At 47.3% G+C, this 21,673-nt stretch overlaps 1 protein-coding gene across 4 annotated transcripts in view; it reads right to left on the bottom strand.

Annotated features, from left to right (window-relative positions):
- Positions 1-1,397: 1,397 nt before the first annotated feature.
- ADAM19 (ADAM metallopeptidase domain 19) overlaps positions 1,398-21,673 on the bottom strand; it is an 82,864-nt gene continuing 62,588 nt past the window's right edge. For all 4 annotated transcript variants that reach the window (XM_037799511.1, XM_037799509.1, XM_037799508.1 and 1 more), the window contains 11 exons: positions 21,178-21,267; positions 19,296-19,491; positions 17,400-17,508; positions 15,970-16,174; positions 11,893-11,970; positions 11,652-11,760; positions 10,423-10,567; positions 9,511-9,595; positions 8,962-9,186; positions 5,838-5,990; positions 1,398-5,034 (listed from right to left, as the gene is read on the bottom strand). In XM_037799511.1, the coding sequence (XP_037655439.1) occupies positions 4,981-5,034; positions 5,838-5,990; positions 8,962-9,186; positions 9,511-9,595; positions 10,423-10,567; positions 11,652-11,760; positions 11,893-11,970; positions 15,970-16,174; positions 17,400-17,508; positions 19,296-19,491; positions 21,178-21,267 (1,449 nt within the window). In that variant the 3' untranslated portion in view covers positions 1,398-4,980. The remainder of the gene's footprint in view (positions 5,035-5,837; positions 5,991-8,961; positions 9,187-9,510; positions 9,596-10,422; positions 10,568-11,651; positions 11,761-11,892; positions 11,971-15,969; positions 16,175-17,399; positions 17,509-19,295; positions 19,492-21,177; positions 21,268-21,673) is intronic.

Below are 21,673 nucleotides of genomic sequence, written 5' to 3'. Positions count from 1 at the left end.
CTCAATCCAATTTAGTCAGCAGTTGCTGAGCATGCAGCCTGTGCCAGACACTATTGGGTGCTTTCTCACAGAGAGCTTCACTGATGATCACACTTTTGAGGTAGGTATTATTCCCATCGGTAGAGAGAAAAGAGAATCTCTTCTGGGGCTTGCTCTGGTTCACACATCGACTAAGAAGCAGAGTTGAGATTTGAACCCAGGTCTCCAACCAGGCTATGTATGATGATGCTGACCAATACAGGACCGTCAGCTCAGAGCAGGTAGGGATGTTTGGGTGGGGACTAATTTCATGAGCAGTCATTGCAGTGGTGAATGCATGTGTGTTTTAATTCCTTTGGTGTCCTCAGGCCATCTCATAACCCAGAAGGATTAGAAGACACGCAGTCAGCCATCGAGGACCTGTTTCCAGAGTCTCTGTGAAGATTAAATGGAATAATCCATGAAAAGAAAGTAGCATAGTTCCTAGCTCATGTTACATATTCAGTAAATGTTAGCTCCTGTCGTGGTTATTATTCCATCTCTCTTAGAGAACCTCAGAATTGAGGTAGGAATCAAATGAGGGATGGAGGTTGGGATCCTTTTGCGGGCTGGGAAGCACTAAATGTGAGCTTGCCACAGGACTCAGGGGTCAGAAAGCACTCCAAGCTTTGCCCTGGCTCTGCACCTTGGCAAGCCTCTCCCCACTTTAAGGTACAGGCTCCCGAGCAATAAGATGAGGAGGCAAAAAGAGGGTCATAGATCTCTTCTAAAATCCCAGTAGTATAAGATGAGAAGAAACTCATTAGAGAATCCCAGGATCATTCTTCTGCCTTTAATGATCCAAGACCTAATTAAACTAGCCCAGCCTGTGTCCAGGTACAAAGACCAACAGCCCCCTCTACTGGCCATGGGAGGACCTCGGGCTTCTCTGTGGCCAAAGGGCTACCATAATGGCCTTGGGTTGGACTGGTCTTTGTAGGAGCTCTTTGCTTCTGAGGAGGAGTCAACAGGTGCTCGATCCTATCCAGTCTGAGCATGGGACATTTAGAAAACGAAAAAGCATTGCCAAGGGATTGGGAAAGCCATAAGGACCACACTCCCCTTTGTCTAGTTTATGGATGGATAAGTAGAAAATTAGGGAAGGAAACAAACAAACAGACAAAGGTACCCAGTGTTCTTTTTTACTTCAATTGCTCTTTTTCACTTTAATTATTATTATTGTTATTTTTGTGTGTGTGCTAATGAAGGTGTCAGGGATTGATGCAGGTGATGAATGTACGGCTATGTGATGGTACTGTGAACAATCGAATGTATGATTTGTTTTGTATGACTGCGTGGTGTGTGAATGTATCTCAATAAAATGAAGATTCAAAAAAAAAAAAAAAAGGAAAGAAAAAGCATTGCAAAACCAGACTACATTTCAAATGACAAACAATTCCTTTTAATTAAATACGAACAAGGAAAAAAAGGCACAATGGCCCATTCAAGTATTTTGCATAGATGTACAAATATCATTGTAAACAATTAATAGGTGGACAAGAGAGAAGAGGATCTGTTTGCTGTGAACAATCTCCGAAAAGAAAAGAAAATTCACATTGCCCTGGATCCCAGACACATATGTGCACACAGTGGATGGGGTGAGAGGATGGGCGGAAGGGTGACGTTGGAGCCGCTTGACCTGGATTCTGCAGAACCTCTCCTTAGGCTTCCCTAGGGACGGGGGCTCCTTTCCAGCTGGCATGCCCTCGGCTCTCTTGGGTGTCCAGCAGAGCTGTTATACATGCATATAACACAATCACTGACTTTAGAAGTGGTCCCCAGTTTTTTTAAAATGCAAGTCTTCCATACCCTCTGTCAAATAAAACACAGTTATTGGTAAGGAGAGACTTTATTCAAAAGGATATTGCAAGAGGGGGAAGGGGCTAATGCAATAGGAGAATACTCCCACCATATGTAAGCAAGCATCTCAGACCATAAGGTCTGCCACAGCTTGGGCAGAAAAGGGTTTTTCTTTTATAGGGAGCAGTGAACAAGGCTAGAAAGAACCTATCACAAGCAGGTCATTATAGCATGGAGCCGGGAACCTAGGCTGAGATACCCAGAGACAAGAGTATGTTTACATTTCAAAGAGAAGGCTCCAAGGCTCTTAAGAAACACATTCCTGGCTCCTGAAACTGGCAAGAGGTTTATTTTGCTTTTAGAAAGATTTACAGGGATCTGAACCAGAACTTGTTAACTGACTTGACCAAGCTTTGGTTAAGTTTTTCTCCTCCACACGGGGGCCTGAACTTCCACTCACCCCCAGCCAGAGCCAGCACACAACCCCTCCTTATCAACCTCTCCCAAAAAAGGCTGAACACGAAGAAATACATTCCCTGAACCTGGTTCTTTCTAGTCTTGTTTACACCTCCCAGTAAAAGAAAAGTCCTTTACTGCCTGAGTTGGGGGCCCTGCAGATCTTATGGTCAAGGGGATTATCTATTGCAACAGACATTCCCCTGCCCCTCCACCCCAGCTCTGTTGCATGAGTCCCTTTTCCTTTCTTGCAATGATCCTTTCAATCAAGTCTCTCCTTACCTAACTCTGGGTGTGTTTCTGACACCTCATAGCAGCACACTGAGCACAGGAAGGAACGGGGATGCGTGATGGCCAGTCTTCCCCCTGAGCAGCCTCCCTGGCCTGTCAATTCCCGGCTCCCTGAACTGAGCCAGGAATGAAACAGTAAATAGAACCAGCTGCCAAAATACTCTAATAATTAAAAACAAAACAAAACAAAACAAAAAAAAACTACCATCTTCCAGTTCACAGTAAAATTTGGGGCGATGCCAGTGATGTGAAAATAATGAAAAACAAAACAAAAAACAAAAACCAAACCCTGGTCTCTGTCTGTGGTTGCAGGGAGAGTGGATTTGGGGTTCAAAAGCCTCCCATGGCCAGGATGGCTGAGACTTCCCTCTCAGGGAAGGGAGAAAGTGGGACCAACCACTGGAGCATCTGCAGGCAATATTTTTTCTTTTGCAGAGGTGTTTTGACCATTACTTTTCTGGGACTCAGCCTGGAGGGATGGGGACATTTGGGGTAGCACATTTTGATGGAAGCTGTCCCCTGGCTGAAGTAGGAGGCTGGGTGTGGAGAGCAGCAGATGGCCCTTGTCAGAGAAGGAGGACATGAATGTCTCAGCTACCCGAGAGGAGAGAGACTCATTTTCCTGAGATCTTTCTAGATCCACCCGTGTTTGTTCCCAGGTGCACATCCTGTATCTCCCACTTGTCTGTAAATCCAAGAGCATCTATTAAGCACCTGTTGTGTGCAGAGAACTATAAGGAGGCCCTGGGGCGGTGGATGAGGAGTCAAAAGCTCAAACCTCTTCCTTGCCTGGAAGATCTCAAGAGCAAATAACTGCTCATGGCAGGAGGTGGAGAGGCCCCTGGGAACCCTGGGGAGGAGTGGAAGTCAGGCTAGCTCCCCTCTGGTGGGCCACCTAGCACCTGTCTGAGGGCGGGAGACAGTCGCCCAGAGGATGTCTCCAGCTGCTTTGTGAAAGTCGTCCTACCTAGCAGAGCACCTACAACCCACACAGCCCTCCTTCCCTGCCCCAGGGAAGATACAGGAGGATAATTCTCCCATCTGATTAGAGTTCTTTTTCATGTGGGTCAGATCAGGGCAATGACCAGAAAGAGAGCATGAAGGGGAGCAGAAGATAAAAAGCCTGGGTAGGGGTGCATTTCTGTTTGCTGCCTTCTCTAGAGTTCTCTGACCAGCTCCCTGTGGCTAGAGACAGCTCAGGGGCCACCCGTCCCAACTCAAGTCAGAGGCCAACCACCAGGGAGAGGCGGGTCCCCAAATGCTGGGGTTTCTAGAATGTCCGCTCCCCGCTGCCTTCCTTGGCGGGGGGCTGGGGGGCTTGCCTAGATTTGGGCCAGAGATAGGCAGGAAGAGCTTCACCCTGGCAAAGTCACAAAATACAGTGAAAAATAGAGATCTGACCCCCATAGCCACACCCCACATCTACTCTGTCAACAATCTTGAGATCCAATGCATGGAGTCCAAGCAGCCAAGCCTTGAGGCAGGCCGAGCACCAGGGCATCAGGGAATTCGGACTGCTGAGACCACTCACCAATCACCACGCATCACAGAGGGTCTGAGAGGGGAAGGAGAAATCAAAAGCATGGGGCACCCAGCAAGGGCAGAAGAGAAAACAAAGAGCAACCAAGAATTCTCGAGAGTCGCACCCTTTGGCATTATGGCTCAGAGGAGGCCCAAACCTGGGGCTCCCCCTGCTGTCTACATTACCTACAAATAGTACCTGTCTGAGTCAGAGTGACCCATGTAAAGAGGGGATGCAGGGGATGGGTGGGGGGTGGTGGCTTGTTCACATGCAGCCACGTAGCCAGGAACTGTCACCTCAGATGCTTCAACCAAGCCTTGAGCAGGGCCCCAGCCGTGGCTGGTCTGACCCCGTCTCAATTCCTGGGGCTAAAAGGAGGGATAGGCACGTGCCCCGCCTCTACCCAGCCTGGGACCTCTGAAGAAGACAGAAGCAATGGAAAGCTCGCACACGTGCCCTCCCCATGGGACATGGATGGACGGCTTCTCCAAGCCAAGTCCTGGCCTGAGGGGCTGAACAGGACTTGTCCCAGCACATCTTGCCAGCTCAGACACCCTCAGACCACCTCCCCTTCCTCTGCACCGAGGGGCCAGTTAAAGGGAGATGGGGAGGGGGAAGCTGGCATCCATCCTCCTCCGTGCCCTCCTCTCCCCACCCAGGGCTGGATATTGCACACAACACTTAGATCCCACTGGAGAGTAGTTCCTCGGGGCCTCTGAGGAGGCCGAGGAGGCAGGAAGTCAAGAAGGAGATTTTCTGAGATGTGGTGGTTCCAGGAGGAGGGAAAGAGGAGCTCAGAGGTGGTCAGACTTGATTTTTCCAGATTCTGTGGCCATGGGATCGTCTGTGGTGCTGTGAGTCCTCAAGTATGGTGAGAAGCCCCTTAGGTGGGGCTAGATTTTCGAGTTGGTCATCCCTCCAATCCTCTGTGATCTGTATTCAGGTAACTACGGAAAGAGAAAGGAGGGGGGAAAAATCAGCCATCAGCACCTGGGATCCATGAGGAGCTGTTCTCTCGCTTTTGACAGGTTGGAAGGATAGACAGATAAGTCTGCTGAGAAAAAAGGGTTCCCAGGAGATTATCTGCTCATCCAGATAATCACGTGTATAGTGAGGTACGGTGGCCCCCCATTGCTAGCCAAAGAATCAATCCTTCCCCCTTTCTTGTCCCCTAAAGCTGCAGCTCAGCCCGCAGATTTTCCAACGCCTGGTGGGAATGCAGGTTTTCAGCCAGCTTTTCTCCTCTCATCCCTCACTGACCCAGCTCCCAGGATCAGCAACCTGAGAATATGGCAGCCGCGGGGAAGAAACAAGTGGGCCCTTTGGTGCAGCCTACCATCTGCCGGGCAGTTTATGTAAATTGACCAACTCAATCTGCACAGCAACCTTGTGAGGCTGGTTATTGTTGCTAATTACTGCCTTTTTTGAGGATGAAAGAAATTGAGGCCCAAGAGAGTGACTTGCGCAGGGTCATCTGCAGATCCGGGTATGAAGTCACCTTGGTCTGTCGCCACAGCTCAGGCTCCTAAGCAACATCTTTCACATGCAACCAAAAGACTCTATCACTAATTTAAGGGTCAGTCAAGCAGGCACCAAGAAACGCTTAGCTTTTAACTGTCCTCAGCTTTTGTCCTTGGAAGTTCAGCCCAGATGATAAGAAGCATGCACCGGTTTGTTTTCTCAACCACCTACTCCCGTTCCTGGAACCTTCTGGCACCGGCTTTTGCCTTGAGGTCTTCCTCAGACTCACCTTTTGGACAGGTGCTGCCAGAGGCCGCGTGTGCCGAGGGCCCGCAGCAGGGGGCGGCAGCATGGGGGGCCCGCCTGGCTTTGGGAGGACCTTGCGGCCTGGCACTGGGTTCGCTGGCAGAGCCTTCTGGGGTGGCTGGGGCCTGGAGAAATCCTGGAAACAAAGCAACAAGCCTCACTCAAGGGCCAGAGGGGCCCACTCAAAAGAAAATGATTTTGATATATTACAGGTCAACATCAATTGAACATGGTGTATACCGTAGGGTCCCGCTTAAAAAGAAATAGGGTTTATTTGTGTACTTAATGTTTATATGCTCAGAAAAAAGCCTTTTTGGAGATCTGCAATCTTTCCCCAAGTCTATTTCATCTTCACACATCTCTCATCTGCCTCTCTCCATCACCCCTGCCACTCCTCACTCCAAGCATCATCAGCTTTAACACCTAACTAGCGTATCTGTGCATCCAGTCTTGTCCTGCTCTGATCATACATTCACATTGCTGCCACAGCGAGCCTTTTATATTTTTTAAACTTTTTAAAATTGAAGTGTAATATACCTATAAAAGGTGAATAAATCCTAAGTATATAACCAGGTGAGTTATTGCAAAGGGAACACATCTACGTAATTCTCACTCAAGTAAAAAAAAATAGTTGAGTAGCTATAGCTGTTCCAGAAGCATCCACGAACCTCCTCCCAGGGTGCTCTGCCTCCTTCCCTCCTACCTCAAGGAAGCCTAAAAAGTCATCCTTGTAAATGGCAGATCTGAGCACGTCCCCACCATGCCATTGCCACCTCTTTTCCGTGGAGCGTAGACCAAGGTCCTGCCCAGGACGCCTGGCACAGTCCGGCTCCTCCTGGCTCTCCAGCTTCAGCCCATAGCTCCCTGGGCCACAGCTACACTGGGCCTTTAAGTTCCCTCCAACTGCTGGATCTTTCCCATCAGGGTCTGGGCTGGGAAACCTCCCACTTCCCCGGCCCCTCACAACCTGGTTAACTCCTGCTCATCCTTCCTGTCTCGGCTCGAATATCACCCCCTCAGGGAAGCCTTCCAGACTTCCTAGACTAGGTCAAGTCCCCCATAAACACACTCCCAAGGACTCTGTGCCTCTCCTCCTTCACAGTGCTCATTACTGACAACCCGTCCCATATTCCTGCATCTCTTCCCCAGCAAAACTTGAGCTCCATGAGGTAAAGACAGCAGCTGCTCTGCTCACCATTGCCTGGCACAGAGCGGATGCTCAACACACATGGGTTCAAAGAACAAAAGAGGTTATGAAGTTCCACGACCACCCTTCCAGGGTGACCCATGGCACCTGGCTCTGAGAGAACCTCTCTAGATCGTGAGTGCCCCCCAGGGCAAGGCAGCCTCTCACTCAGTTGGGGCAGGAGACCAAGCCAGGACCTGGTCACAGGGTGGTTGAGGGTCTGGAGTCAGACCCGGGTTCGGGTTCTGGCTTCTCCACTTGCAAACTGTGGGATCTTGGGCAAGTTCCTGTAACTCTGTGAGATTCCGCTACCTCAACAAGAAAACACAACTAACAACGCACTTCTTGGAAGGGTGTTGAGGAAGGAGGTGGCTGCCCTGACCTTACCCCTCCAGCCCCTCCTCAGATCAGCTGCCTCTCACTGCCTGCCCCGGAGGAGCCCCGTCTGAGCCCAGCACCCAGGAAAAGCTGGGCTTGGATCTATGTTTTGGGGTCTCTGTCGCTGGCTGGGCCACTTCTGTGCTCTGGGCTCCTGTCAGCGGCCAACAGGGAGGGTGGGAGCCTGGCAGATGTGCAGCCTCTGCAGCTGGATCCCTGCCGCCCTCCTGCTCTAGGGCTCAGCCCCATCTTCTTTGAACAAGCCTCCAGGGTGGGCTTTACAGGAACAGTGGTCTGAATGGTCTGCTCTCTCCCTGTCTCTGGTCCTGCTACTCCCTCCCCTGCACCTTGGTTCTCCCTTTACACTCCTTGTCTCTACAGAGGTACTTTCTTCCCTCTTCCTCCCCTTCTCTCTTCTCTCTTCTCTCTACTTCTCCCTCTTCTTGCTCTTTTCCCTTTCTCCGTCCCTCCCTCTCCTCTCTCCCCATCAATCCTTCCCCTCCCTTTCCACATGCATTTCTCCATCCTACTCATGCCCCAGACAAGAGGAATCAGAGAGAAGCAGCTTCACATCAGAGAACCAAACAGATGCTCTCAGCTCCGCCAAAACGTAATGCTGCTCCAGGTCCCAGGGACCCTCCAGAACCTGGTGCCAACACCACCATCCTTAGGATCAGAGATGGCCTGGCCCCCAGCAGAGACCTCTGCATCATGTCCAAGAGAATCAGTCCCAGGGGGAAACTGAGCACACCCCAACCCCACTGAGGGGTCACAGCCGAAACACACAGGCCAGGCTCCGGAAGGCACCATGCCCGGCCACCGCCTGGGAAGCACCTGTGCCTGTGCTGGGGGACTTCCCACCAAAAGGCACCGTCAGAGCTGTCAGAGCAGAACGCTGGGTGAGCAGGCTGCTGGGGAGGTTGGTTCCGCTTCCCCTGCACAGCAGTGGGGGGCAGGTGGAGGATGGCTGAGACACCACTCTCACCTCCCAGAGGCCCTGCCCCTTGACCGGTCCCTCAAATGACCAAGGCATCAGGGGTACATCTCTCAGTTAGACTTTCCAACCAGTGGAAGACACCAACAAGTGTAATTTGGTAGGATAAATACTGTGAAAAGATAAGTATGGAGGTAACAGACTCAGGCTTCTCAGGGGAAGCAGCATCTAGAGGAGATCTAAGGATGACTAGGAGTTGGCTATGCAAAGGAAAAGGATTATATCAGGCAGATGAAAGAGATTTGCAAAGACTAGAGGTGAGGTGAGGATGGGGAACTGGAAGAAGTCCATTTTAAGGAGAAGGAGGGTAGTGGCTCATCATAGAATAAACAGGAGAAAAAACCCCTGCGGTCTGGGGGCTGCCCGGGGAGGTCATACCTCCGTAACTCATTGCTCTAACCCTTTGTGTGCCCCTTTTAGTCACCAAAATGCAGAAAAGGCAGAAACCCCATGACCCAGTGAGTTCCATCTTCCCAGCCTCTGAATTCCCTGTTGCCAGCAGCCTTGGAAGTGATGCCCCTGGCCCAGGGTTGCTGAGAACCCCCTTACCTGGGAAAGGATGCAATTTGGTGCTGGGGGCACTGGCCGGCTTGGGGGAGGCCTCCTAGATGATTCCTTTCTTTCTACTTGAGACCCGGCCTCTGGGGAGCTCCTAACCGTCCTGCTGAGGTGGGCTGGCAGTGGTGCAGGAGAGGGCCCACCACGCAGATAGTCTGGAGGGGGCCGGGGAGGAGGCTGGGAGGGCTTCCGTGGGGTTTCAGGGGTGTTGGTTACCTGTAAGCACAGGACAAGGAGCACCTGAGAAAAAGGAAGCCTCAATGCATTTAAAAACCCAGTGGTCCCATCCCTTGTGTATCTCAGTGAGACAAATAGAGGCAGACACATGGCCATCAGGACATGATAGTCATTAAATCTCCTAGGCCAGAGCCAAGCTTTAAAGTCATTAGGGGATGTCAGAGAAAACTGGTATGTCTCTCAAACCAAGAAAATGGCTTTTATTTCCAACCCTACAGGTTCTGCAAAGGCTCTTAGAAAAATCCAGCAGGGTCCTGAGGGATAAAGGAAAAGTAAACAAGTTCACTGGTGCAAGGCTCTTACCTTTCGCTTACCCTGGGGCGTCTGCAACTTAAAAGTTGGGTTGGAATGGCCAGTTCCGCTGTTCTGGGACACCCTGAAGGGACAACTAGAAACAAGGAATGCGGGAGAAAGGAGGAAGGTGGCAGCTGTTAGCAACGTTGGTGACTGAGTTCACGCTGGTCCAACACACGGCCAGCCAGCAGCCAGATCTTCCCCACAGCATGGGGAAGGTGTGATTGGGCCTCCTACACCTCAGCTTCTCAGATATGGAGACTAGAGTCTGGCCTCTGGAGAACTCCCAAGGAAAGAGAATCTTACAGAAAGCAGAGTTTTCTTTAGCACCACTTCTTCACCCTTTTAAGACCCCTCCCTCCTAAGGACACACAAAGATGTCATCAGCCATCAACCAATCCCCCTCGGGTATGGATCCAGAAAGGCCTAGGGTTTAAAATCATCTCCAGAACAAATATGATTTAATATGAAACTCAGAAAACTATACATCTTCATTATCTAAAGGAATGAATCACTTAAAAAAAAAAAAAGTTTGTCTTGAGTTGATGTCCAGCCACTCCTGTGACTGACTTGGGCTAATCACCCCTTCTTGTTGCCTTGGTTTCCTATTCTATAAAATGGAGAACAAATCAATAGAAACAGGATGACAAACAGGTTTCACTTCCTATTCCAACTTTAACTGGTTAGGAAATCTGCTGAGAAGGATTCTGAATCGATGACCAGACTCAGTGGAATGAGTAAGATCGACTAGTACTGCCTGCCACGGCCTAGAGTATGGCAGAGGCGTAGAGAGCGGCATGTATCTTGCATTTGCCTTCCCTGAGTGAGACCCACCACCTCCAACTCTTTCATCAGTTATGTCTACAGAGAGGTTTATGACCCACGAGCGGATCCCAAGTCCTTCATGAAATACTGTCCTACCTGAACTGTTGCCTCAGCTTGGAAGGGAGGGCTGAGGGCTTGAGTTGGCCCAGTTTGTTGTTCTGTCTACAGCAGTAGAACATCAGCAGAAGGACCAACAGCACGAAGATGCCTGTAAACACTCCTGCTATCACAGGAGCCACACCTGCCAGAAACAGACCCAGGAAGCCACGTCAGAAATTCTCCCAGATAAGAGATTTAGAAGAAATTTGGGCTAAAGAAGTGGATTTCAAGCAGGGTATCCCTGATTGCTCTTCAGATATTTGGTTTGCATGCAACTTGAAGTACCTTTTTTAACTTAATAATAATAATAATAATAATAAACACTCATTATGGGCAAATGGGAGACCATGAACATTAGCTTAAACAGCCAGGTTACTTGCTTTGTGCAGACCTCATAATAAATAAAGCTTCTCCAGCCATGTCCATTTAACTGAAGAGAGCCCCTTCCAAGGCAAGCAGTTAAAACTCTATTATCATTAGCTATGAGTTTTCAGCCTGGACTGTGATTTTCCCAGACACAAAGCAATCAACACAAAACACTGAAAGACTTAGGTGGATGTCAGAGTAGAAACATTACCCAGAATCCACAATCCCACATTTGTTTTCATCAAAACTGCCTCCATATTCTCACAAATTGCAAATTTAAATGTACAAAATATATTTTTCTATTAATAAAACTACTTTTATTTGGTTTATATATTGGGGCTTCTTCCTTGAAGGTTCTGTTTTTCTTTAAGAAGTATTTTGCTACTGTTTAAAAAAAAAAAAGTCTGGAAGCCAGAGGGCTAGAATCCCTGAGATTTCCACTAAAAAACTGCCAAACTTTTCTGTGTCTGTTTCCCCATTTTAAGTTTCACTCATCTAAGGGTATCTAAACCACCATAATGTGCCCCAGGCTTACGATTATTTTTAAATACCAGAGAAGGACTGGTTATCCCACTCTCCAAAAAAGGATCAGCACTGTCTTAATTTCTCATTCTATGAAGCAGACTCACCCTCCTCGGTACAAAGAATAGAAGATGAGTCATGAGCTGTGTCTCCACCCAGGCTATCAGCCTCATCACTCCTATCACCTGGCTACCCTGTTTTTTTTGGATTCCTCCTCTACAAAACTAGATTAGGAAGTTGACTCAACGTGGACACCCTGCAGCATGCAGCCTGCCCCGCACCATGCCCACCCCTCCTCGGGAAGGCAGGCAGAGGCCCTGAGGCAGCCGGGCACTCACTCTTGGGGGGCATGGGCCCACTGTCGATGCTGCCCCCCTGGCCGGGGGTGCTGCAAAAGGGTGGGGCCCAGCCTGGGAAGCAGTGGCAGTTCTGGTTGTTGTTGCACACCTGGAGCAGGGAAAGGACAGAAGGAAGGGCAGGGGTGTCAGCGCACAGCGTGCACCCCAGAGAACCCCGGCCTCCTGCAAGGCCCGCCCCATCGACACCTGCCCAGAGCCACCAGAGCCCGGCTGCACATACCCCGTGGCCGTTGCACTTCTTCCCGCAGCCTTCGGTTTCAAAAAAGGAGGTGTTCCTGCACTGCCCCTCAAAGCAAATCTGTAGGGAAGAAGAAGCCGAACCATCAGTACAATTGGAGGGACACAGGCAGGGATTCAGGAGACTAGGGTTTTGCACTTAGAACAAAGGGCAGCCCATTTCAGGTTATTTATCAGTGTGAAAAATTGACAGGATAGTGGTTAACTAAATCCTGGTATGACTTTTGTGACTGGAGAGAAAACACATATATACAACAAAATATTAATTATGTATTATGATGTCATATATTGCTAAATGTTGATCACATTAATTATATATTAATATATACTGATTTTAGCATTATATTTGGAAATAGTGGTGACGGTGACAGCAGCCTACTCTGTGCTAGGTACTGTGCCAAGGGCTTCATACCCTTTTTTTTTTTTTTTTTTTAATTTTTATTGGGATTGTTCAGATACCATTCAATTATCCAAAGATCCAGAGTGTACAATCACTCCCCTGGGTACCCTCATACAGCTGTGCATCCATCACCACACTTAATTTTTGTTCAATTTTTAGAAACTTTTCATTATTCCAGACAAGAAACAAAGTGAAAGATGAAAAAAGAGAAAAAGAAAAGGAAACATGAATCCTCCCCTATCCCTAACCAACCCCCCTCAATTGTTGACTCATAGTATTGGTATAGTACATTTGTTACTGTTTATGAAAAAATGTTGAAATACTACTAACTGTAGTATATAGTTTACAATAGGTATATATTTCTTCCCTATATGCCCCTCTATTATTAACTTCTAATTGTATTGTCATACATTTGTTCTGGTTCATTGAAGCGATTTCTAGTATTTATACAGTTGATCATGGACACTGCCCACCATAGGATTCAGTTTTATACATTCCCATCTTTTGACTTCCAACTTTCCTTCTGGTGACATATATGACTCTGAGCTTCCCCTTTCCATCTCATTCACACACCATTTGGCACTGTTAGTTATTCTCACACCTTCTACGGACATGTCTGTTCATTTCCAAACATTTAAGTTCACCCTAGTTAAACATTCTGCTCATACTAAGCAACCGCTCCCCATTCTTAAGACTCGTCCTATATCGTGGTACCTTATATTTCATGTCTATGAGTTTACATATTATAATTAGTTCCTATCAGTGAGACCCTGCAATAATTGTCCTTATGTGGCTGGCTTATTTTACTCAGTATATTGCCCTCGAGGTTTTGTCATCAACCCATTTTTTTTTAATATGGTTTTGTTCACTCACCATACATTCCATCCTAAGTAAATAATTGATGGTTCTCTGTATGGTCATATATTTATGTGCTCACCACCTTCACCACTATCTATATAAGGGCATCTACATTTCTTCCACAAGGCAGGAGAGAGAGTCAAAGAAGGTAGAGAGGCAAAAGAAAAAGGAAAAAAAAAAAATGACAGCTAGGAAGCAGCAAAAGGAAAAATAACCTTAAATCAAAGTAAAGAATCAGACAATATCACCAATGTCAAGTGTCTAACATGCCTCCCCTATCCCCCCCTCTTATCTGAATTTACCTTGGTATATCATCTTTGTTACATTAAAGGAAGCATAATACAATGATTCTATTAGTTACAGTCTCTAGTTTATGCTGATTGCATCCCTCCCCCAATGCCTCCCCATTTTTAACACCTTGCAAGGTTGACATTTGCTTGTTCTCCCTCGTAAAACAATGTATTTGTACATTTTATCACAATTGTTGAATACTCTAGATTTCACCAAGTTACACAGTCGCAGTCTATCTTTCCTCCTTTCTTCTGGTGTCTCACATGCTCCCCACCTTCCTCTCTCAACTGTATTCATAGTTATCTTTGTTCAGTGTACTTACATTATTGTGCTACCATCTCCCAAAATTGTGTTCCAAACCACACACTCCTGTCTTCTATCACTCTGTAGTGCTCCCTTTAGAATTTCCTGTAGGGCAGGTGTCTTATTCACAAAGTCTCTCACTGTCTGTTTGTCAGAGAATATTTTGAGCTCTCCCTCATATTTGAAGGACAGCTTTGCTGGATATAGGATTCTTGGTTGGCGGTTTTTCTCTTTCAGTATCTTAAATATATCACACCACTTCCTTCTTGCCTCCATGGTTTTTGCTCAGAGATCTGCACATAGTCTTATTAAGCTTCCTTTGTATGTAATGGATCGCTTTTTTCTTGCTGCTTTCAGGATTCTCTCTTTGTCTCTGACATTTGATAATCAGATTATTAAGTGTCTTGGCGTAGGCCTATTCATATCTCTTCTGTTTGGAGTACGCTGCGCTTCTTGGATCTGTAATTTTATGTCTTTCATAAGAGATGGGAAATTTTCATTAATTATTTCCTCTATTATTGCTTCTGCACCTTTTCCCTTCTCTTCTCCTTCTGGGACACCAATGATACTTACATTATTGTACTTTGTTTCATCTTTAAGTTCCCAGAGACGTTGCTTATATTTTTTCATTCTGTTCTCCATCTGCTCCTTTGCATGTAGGCTTTTAGGAGTTTTGTTCTCCAGTTCCTGAGTGTTTTCTTCTGCCTCTTAAGATCTGCTGTTGTATGTTTCCATTGTGTCTTTCATCTCTTGTGCTGTGCCTTTCATTTCCATAGATTATACTAGTTGTTTTTTTGAACTTTCGATTTCTGCCTTATGTATGCCCAGTGTTTTCTTTACAGCATCTATCTCTTTTGCAATATCTTCTCTAAACTTTTTGAATTGATTTAGCATTAGTTGTTTAAATTCCTGTATCTCAGTTGAAGTGTACGTTTGTTCCTTTGGGCCATAACTTTGTTTTTCTTAGTGTAGGTTGTAATTTTCTGTTGTCTAGGCATGGTTTCCTTGGTTATCCAAATCAGGTTTTCCCAGACCAGAATAGGCTCAGGTCCCGGAGGGAAGAAATATTCAGTATCTGGTTTCCCTGAGGGTGTGTCTTAGAAAATTGCTCCACCCTGTGATGCCTCAGGTCACTGTGCTTTTCTGCCCAGCAGGTGATGCCTGTTAGCCTATAATTCTTGACTGGTGTGAGGAGGTATGGCTGTGTTCCCCCAGGCTCTGGGGTCTGGTTCTGAATGCAAAGGGCCCCACCCCTTTCCTCTTAGAGAAGACAGACCCCCTAGGGGGAGGTCATTAGCATTTCAATGGTCTCTCTCTCTGCTTGTGCTGTCTCCACCCTTCTCTGAGTCACAGCCCTGGAAACTGAAAATGACTGGGGCTTTCTCCACTGAGCCGAAAAAGAAACAGATAGTTCCCTTCAGACCTAGTCCAAGGCGACCCTCCGGCTCTCCAAGGTCAGTCGTCACCCAAAGCCTCTGTCTGTTTTTTGGGGATTCGTACCTGTAGTGAGCAGTTCACACTCGGTACTTAAAACCCCAGTTGTTGCTCAGCTGAGCTATATTCGCTTGCTGGGAGAGAGCTTCTCTCTGCCACCATGAGGCTTTGTAGCTCGGGCTGTGGGGGAGGGGTCTCCCGATTTGGATATGCAATTCTTACTTACAGATTTTATGCTGTGATCTCGGGCATTCCTCCCAATTCAGGTTGGTGTACGATGAGTGGATGGTCTGTTTGTCCCCCCGCAGTTATTCTGGATTATTTACTAGTTGTTTCTGGTTTTTTGTAGTTGTTCCAGGGGGACTACTTAGCTTCCACTCCTCTCTATGCCGCCATCTTGCCCAGCTCTCCACTTCTTCATATCCTTTTTAAACTTCATTCTCATAGTTAACTTTATGACACTGGTGTCATTCTTTTCCCCAGGCTTCCCTGACAGCCAGTCAACTCTTAATTCATACGATGATGAATGATGATGATGAAAATAATAGCCAACCCTTCTAAGTATTTTCCATGGGTTATCTCATTTAATCCTTATAACAATTCTATGGGGTAGGTGCTCGCTTTTGTGATATATGGTTTACAAAAGCAGCCACCGAGACACAGAAATTGCAAAGCTGGGGTCTGAATACAGCCATCCTCCCTTGGGAGCCCACACCTCTCCATCGCTCCCCTCTGCAGCCCAGCCCCCTGCTGAGGCTGGAGGAAGGGACTCACATGGTTGTAGCCACACTTGGTCCCAGTCATCACCAGGCCTGGGTCCAGCATGTCACCCTCCTCGTCGGGGCCGCGGTAGACATGGGTGCCCCGGCATCGGATCTGCCTCCCATTCATGATGATGGTGGTGTCGATGGACACCGCATTGGACTCCAGGGGCCGGGCCTCGGAACTCTGACACTGGATCTTCCCACACTTGGCATCTCTGGGCCCAAGAGAAAGAGGGAATATGGGGATGCAATCAGACACAGTGGGGAGCTTTGGTCTCTCCTGACCAGAACAGCAGACTTCAGAGGGGGGCAGGGACCGCAAAGGTCTGGCTGGTGAGTCTGGTCTGGGGACCCACCCGGAGAGACCCCATGTGGACTAAGACCAGGGGAAGTTAGTAGGGCTCCCCTGTCCCTGAGAGAGAACCAGCTTTGGAGAGTCCTCACTGCCAGGACAGCCACCTGACCCGAGCCATCTGGCACTTCTGCTGATTGTACCACCGCCCCACCCAGGGTTCAAGCAATTTTCAAGTCCTGTCATTGTTTCCTCCTACATATTCATCCTAATTCATGCTGCCATTCTCTCATACCTGGACTGTCAAAAACCAATCTCCCTACTAGGGCCTAATTTCCACTATGCTCTCAAAGCCGAAGTCCAAACTCTCATAAGCATGCATTCAAGGCTTTCTACCCTCTGGTCCCTGCTCAATTATCCAAGTTCATTTCGCAGCATCCCTATCTCAAACGCACCCCAACATTATACTCTAATGGTATCAAACTATTATCTATTCTTGCAACTGCCAGTTTTTCTCTCTCTGCAGCTTTTACTCATCTCTCTGTCTGCAATGTTCGCCATGTACAGCACCATTCATCAGCTTAAGCATGACTAACGTAGAGTTAAGTGGCTGTCTCCACATTCCCATTATCACACTGTATTGTTAATTAAAAGTCATAGAGGCAGAAGTAAGTTGTTCTCCATTGTCTCCCCAACTCTCAGCATAGTATCTTGAATATGGAAAACCCTCAAGAGACAGTGGGCAGATGGATGGATGGATGGATGGATGATGGATGGACGAAAGGACAGATGGATGATGGATGGTTGGTTAGACTGAATGATGGGCTATTCAAGTAAGCGTATAATTAGCATCTTGTAGAAATGACTCAAGAAGGGCGATTCCCTGCCCCAGTGAAAGAAAGCCACAAAAGGAAGACTGGTCAGCTTTTTAGGAAGCATTGCTGCCTACCCCCTCCCTCTAACTTCCCCAAGGCTGAATGGCGCATTGTCAAACATCGGGCCTGGAATGGATGACTAACTTTCACCCCGCTTATTTAAAGGCCCAGCTCTGGGGCCAGCCAAGCTGCTGAGCTGGGTGGATAGTGAGGATAGAGCAGGAAATTCTTTGTCACTCCTCATCTCTTAGGGTCTGCCCTAATGGTCATCACCTCATATTGCACTTCTTGTGTACACCATTCATGTCCTTCCCACAGTTCCCAAAGGTGTCTCCTGCCACGTTCACCTTCTCGAAGCAGAGGTCAGGAGCAGGCCGGGCTCCTGCGTGGGAAAGAAACAACACTTATCAGTACATTAGCCAGCTTTAGAAGCCAGGACCCCCAAAAGGCAAGGCTAGCTCTTGGTAAAATCATGATGTTAGGAAAATATTTGGGGGGGGGATATTCTCTGGTTCCTCTTCCAGCATCCCCCATCAGTCTCTTCCACTCCCACCTCCTCATCAAAAGCTACTCATAGAAAAACATCTTGCATCAGTCCTTTATACCTTATTGAGGAATATGTCTGTGGGAGGTTTGCACGCTAAGCCATATTTCTAAGGAAGAAGCCCTGTCTCTGTTTCAGGGTTTTTAAACATACATTATATGCACAAAATTTTAAAGATAAAGAGCATGTCTTTGGAATTAGTCCTCCCAGCCATATAGTACCTACTCCCTTACACCTGGAGAAGTAACCACTATTAACAGCTTCTTATGTGTCTTCTAGAAACAATCTGGTTAATAAAGAATGGAGGCATATTCTATCCACTGTTCTGCATCTTGCATTATTCACTTGGCAATTTATTGTGGGAGATGATTTTATTCAGTAAATCCAGACCTGCTTCCTTCTTTCATTCAGCTGCAAAATATGTCATTGTATGGATGGACCAGACTTAATTTAACAACTTGTCTACTGAAGGACATATAAGTTGTTATTGCTATAACTAACGATGCTGCAATGAACAGCCTTGTAATACACCTTCACGTACATGTGCAAGTACAAGCACAGGGTACATTGCTAATTAGTGGAATTGAAGAGTCCAATGAGAACTGCATTTAAAATCATGATATTCCCAAACTGTCTTCCATAGGGGTAGGACCTCTCTGTCTCCCTGAATCCTCCCCAACATATTATCAAGCTTTCCAATCTTTGCTGATCTGATATATGGAAAATCCCATCTCCTAGTTCTTTCCCTTAATATGAGTAAGGTTAAACACCTTTTCATAGCTTAAGGTCCATGTGCATTTCCTTCTCAGCCTCCACCCTCTGCCCATTCTTCAACTGGTTGTTCTTGCCCATTTACCACTCTGAGAATTTAAAGCATTAAAGTTCTGGGACAAATGCTGTCCATTGGCTCTCCCTAAAAATCTTCCAAGTCAAGGGGATGGAAAAGGTAGTAAGTGGAAGTGCTTTTTGTCTTTTATGTTGTTTTTATTGTAGATTGAGTTATGTTCCTCAGAAAGACATGCCCAAGTCCTAAGCCCAGTCCTAGAAGCTGTGAACTCATGTGTAAACAGGATCTTCAAAGATCCTCCAGGTTAAAATGAAGCCAAACTGAGCCAGGGTGGGTGGGCCTTAATCCAACAGGGCTGGGACCCCTCAAAGCAGAGGAAGCTGGGACACAGTCAGGAGGAGATAGAAGGAGAGGGACGGCCACGTATAGAGGCAGACAAGAGTTATGGATTGCCGGCAAGTCATCACCCGAACACTGTACTTTGGAGAAAGTGTGGCCCTGCCGACACCTTGACTTTGGACTTCCAGCCTCCAAAACTGTGAGACAATAAATCTCTGTTGTATAAATAAAACTAGTCTATGGTATTTTTTGTAGCAGACCTGGCAAACCAGGACATGTAGTAACAGACCACAAAACTTGCCATTTTAACCATCATTAAGTGAACAACTCCATGGCATTAATGATTTTCGATATTGTACAACCATCACCACCATCCATCATCATGGAGATGCTGTTTTCAGCCAAGGCTCTAAGTCACCCCGAATTCATGAAGAGGGGAGGCTGGCTGGGAAGGAAGAAGTGGGGTGGAGGGGGCCGTTCCACCCAGGGCAGCCCTTACCCGGCCCCCACAGCTGCTGGCACTGCTCCTGGTAGGTGAGGCACATGCCGTTGTAGCAGTAGGCCTGGCCGCCCTCGCAGGGGGTGCCATCCATCTGGTAGAAGTTGGTGGGGCACTGAGGGGACTTGCCCGTGCAGAACTCGGGGAGGTCGCACTGCCGCGCCTGCTCGCGACACAGGGTGCCAGGGGCCAGCAGCTGAGCGGAGGAGCGAGAGGGAAAAGAACAGTCAATCACCGCCTGCCTAAAGGCCTAGCCACAGAGGCCTGTGGGCATCACTCTCGTGGAACAGAATCTCCCCGTTGTTATTTCACAGCACCTTTTACACAATCTCCTGAGCTCAACTCCCATCAACTTTCCAATGCTTTTAGTGATTTATAGTTTTTAAGAGGTTTTCACAAATGCTAACTCACTTCCTCTTCATGCAATCTTAAGAAGTGGGTAAGAAATAATATTTATGCAACAATTGACAGTTTACTAAATGCCTTGGTGATAACAGCTACATTTATGGAGCTCCCGCTTAATGGACCAGTCCGAATATTACTACATTAAGTTTTCTTGATGGTTCCATGTAATATAATTATCGCTTTCTTTACAGATGATAAAACCTGAGGCTCAAAGAGGTTAAGCAATGTTTCCAGAACCTCCTGCTTAGTAAGTGGCAGAGCCAGGCCCACTAATAAATACAAAAACATACACAAACATGGAAATGCATACATAGACACACATAGGCAGGCACACAGATCCATTCACACATGTACATCTACAAAGACACAAATACAAATACACATTTGCCCCTGACCATCTACAAATGCACCCATGTGCATGTGTGTGTGCATACCCATGCGTGCACATACACACTAGCCTAACATTCATATAACATCTTCGAATTTACAAAGCACCAAAGCATTTAGCAACAATTCATCCCCATTATTGTCTTTTTCTACATGTTTCTCTCCAGGGAACCCTTTCTGAGACTCAAACTGAAATCTTGGGACTGAAGGATAAGGTGCTCTCCATGCTTATTCTCCGGCCTTGCCTGAGACGTTAGGGACTCTCCAGCACAGCCTCCTTGCAGAGACCCCACTCCACCCTAGAGTCACACCAGAGGGCATGTGAGTTCCCCTGAGCCAGGCAAGGGAAGGTACAGCTAAGAGCAGAGCCCTCTCCAGCTGCCAGTGCCTCTGCACCACCCACAAGGCCTTCCCAGCGGTGAAGGCAGGGAGGCCCCTTGGCTGGGCTGGGCAGGGTGTGCAGGAGGTGGGGGGGGGGACGCCGCTGTACCATCCGGGAGCAGAGTGGAGGTGAGGGGCACCCCCTGGTGCCAGCCTGCCTGGGCTCAAATCCCAGTAGGCTCCTGAACTGGCAGGGGGCTTCAGAGTCAGGGAAGCCCTTCCTGGCTGTGCAATCATGGATAAGCCACTTATTCCCTCTTGAGCCTCAGTTTTCTCATCTTAAAATGAGGATAATAATATGCATTTCATGGGGCTTCTGGGAGGATTAAATGAGATAACATACATAAAATGCTCAGCATTGTGCCTGGCATCTAATAAGAGATCCATCAATGTTAACCAAAATCATTATTGTTATTAATATTATTATTATTAGCTCCAAATAAATCAACTCTACTCTCTCTGGACACTTCTTTAAAAAAGAACTCTATCACTTTCCAGAAGGCACAGCTCTGTGGGATGATTTGAACTCAATGAGGTCCAATACAGGAAATAATAAATTCCATTCAAAAATCCTTCCCAGTTCCGTGTCTCTGAAACTTGAACGCCACCCTCCCACCCACCCCCAGGATGGCAGCCGCATCAGGGCTGTCACCCCCACTGAGGAGGCCGGTATCAGGTCAGAGCCCAGGGCAGGGGGCCAGGCCCTTACCTTGCACTGGTGACAGCAGGAGCCGTGGGCACACTCAGCCCCTTCCCTCAGGGTGCAGTTAGAAGCATTGCAGCAGGGGTTGTTACATTCCTGTGGGAGGTACAGAGGCAGGGTGTGAGCGGGGCCTCTGGGGCAGCAGGCGGGAGATGGGGAGGCCAGCAGAGATGGGTCCTCCACCCACCTCCCCCATTTCCATTTCACCTCCTGTCCCCAAATGCCCCTGGAGCCCAAGGTCTCTAGGACCTCTTTACAGAAACATCATTTTCTATCTTTATCACTAGGGAATGCATATTTATTATAGAAAATATACATATGCACAATCATCAGTAATACCACAACCAAGACATAACCACATTTTGAGTGTAAATATTTTCCCAGGCCTTGTTCTATACATATAGACATATTTATTTTACAAAAGATATAGACATTTATTTTACAACATATAACTTAATATAAAAATTAAGTTATATTTTTAACAATATAATATGCACACTTG

The sequence above is a fragment of the Choloepus didactylus genome, chromosome 11, assembly GCF_015220235.1.
Source record: "Choloepus didactylus isolate mChoDid1 chromosome 11, mChoDid1.pri, whole genome shotgun sequence".
In the NCBI taxonomy this organism is placed as follows: domain Eukaryota; kingdom Metazoa; phylum Chordata; class Mammalia; order Pilosa; family Megalonychidae; genus Choloepus; species Choloepus didactylus.
This window is presented reverse-complemented; position numbering and strand designations above follow the sequence as displayed.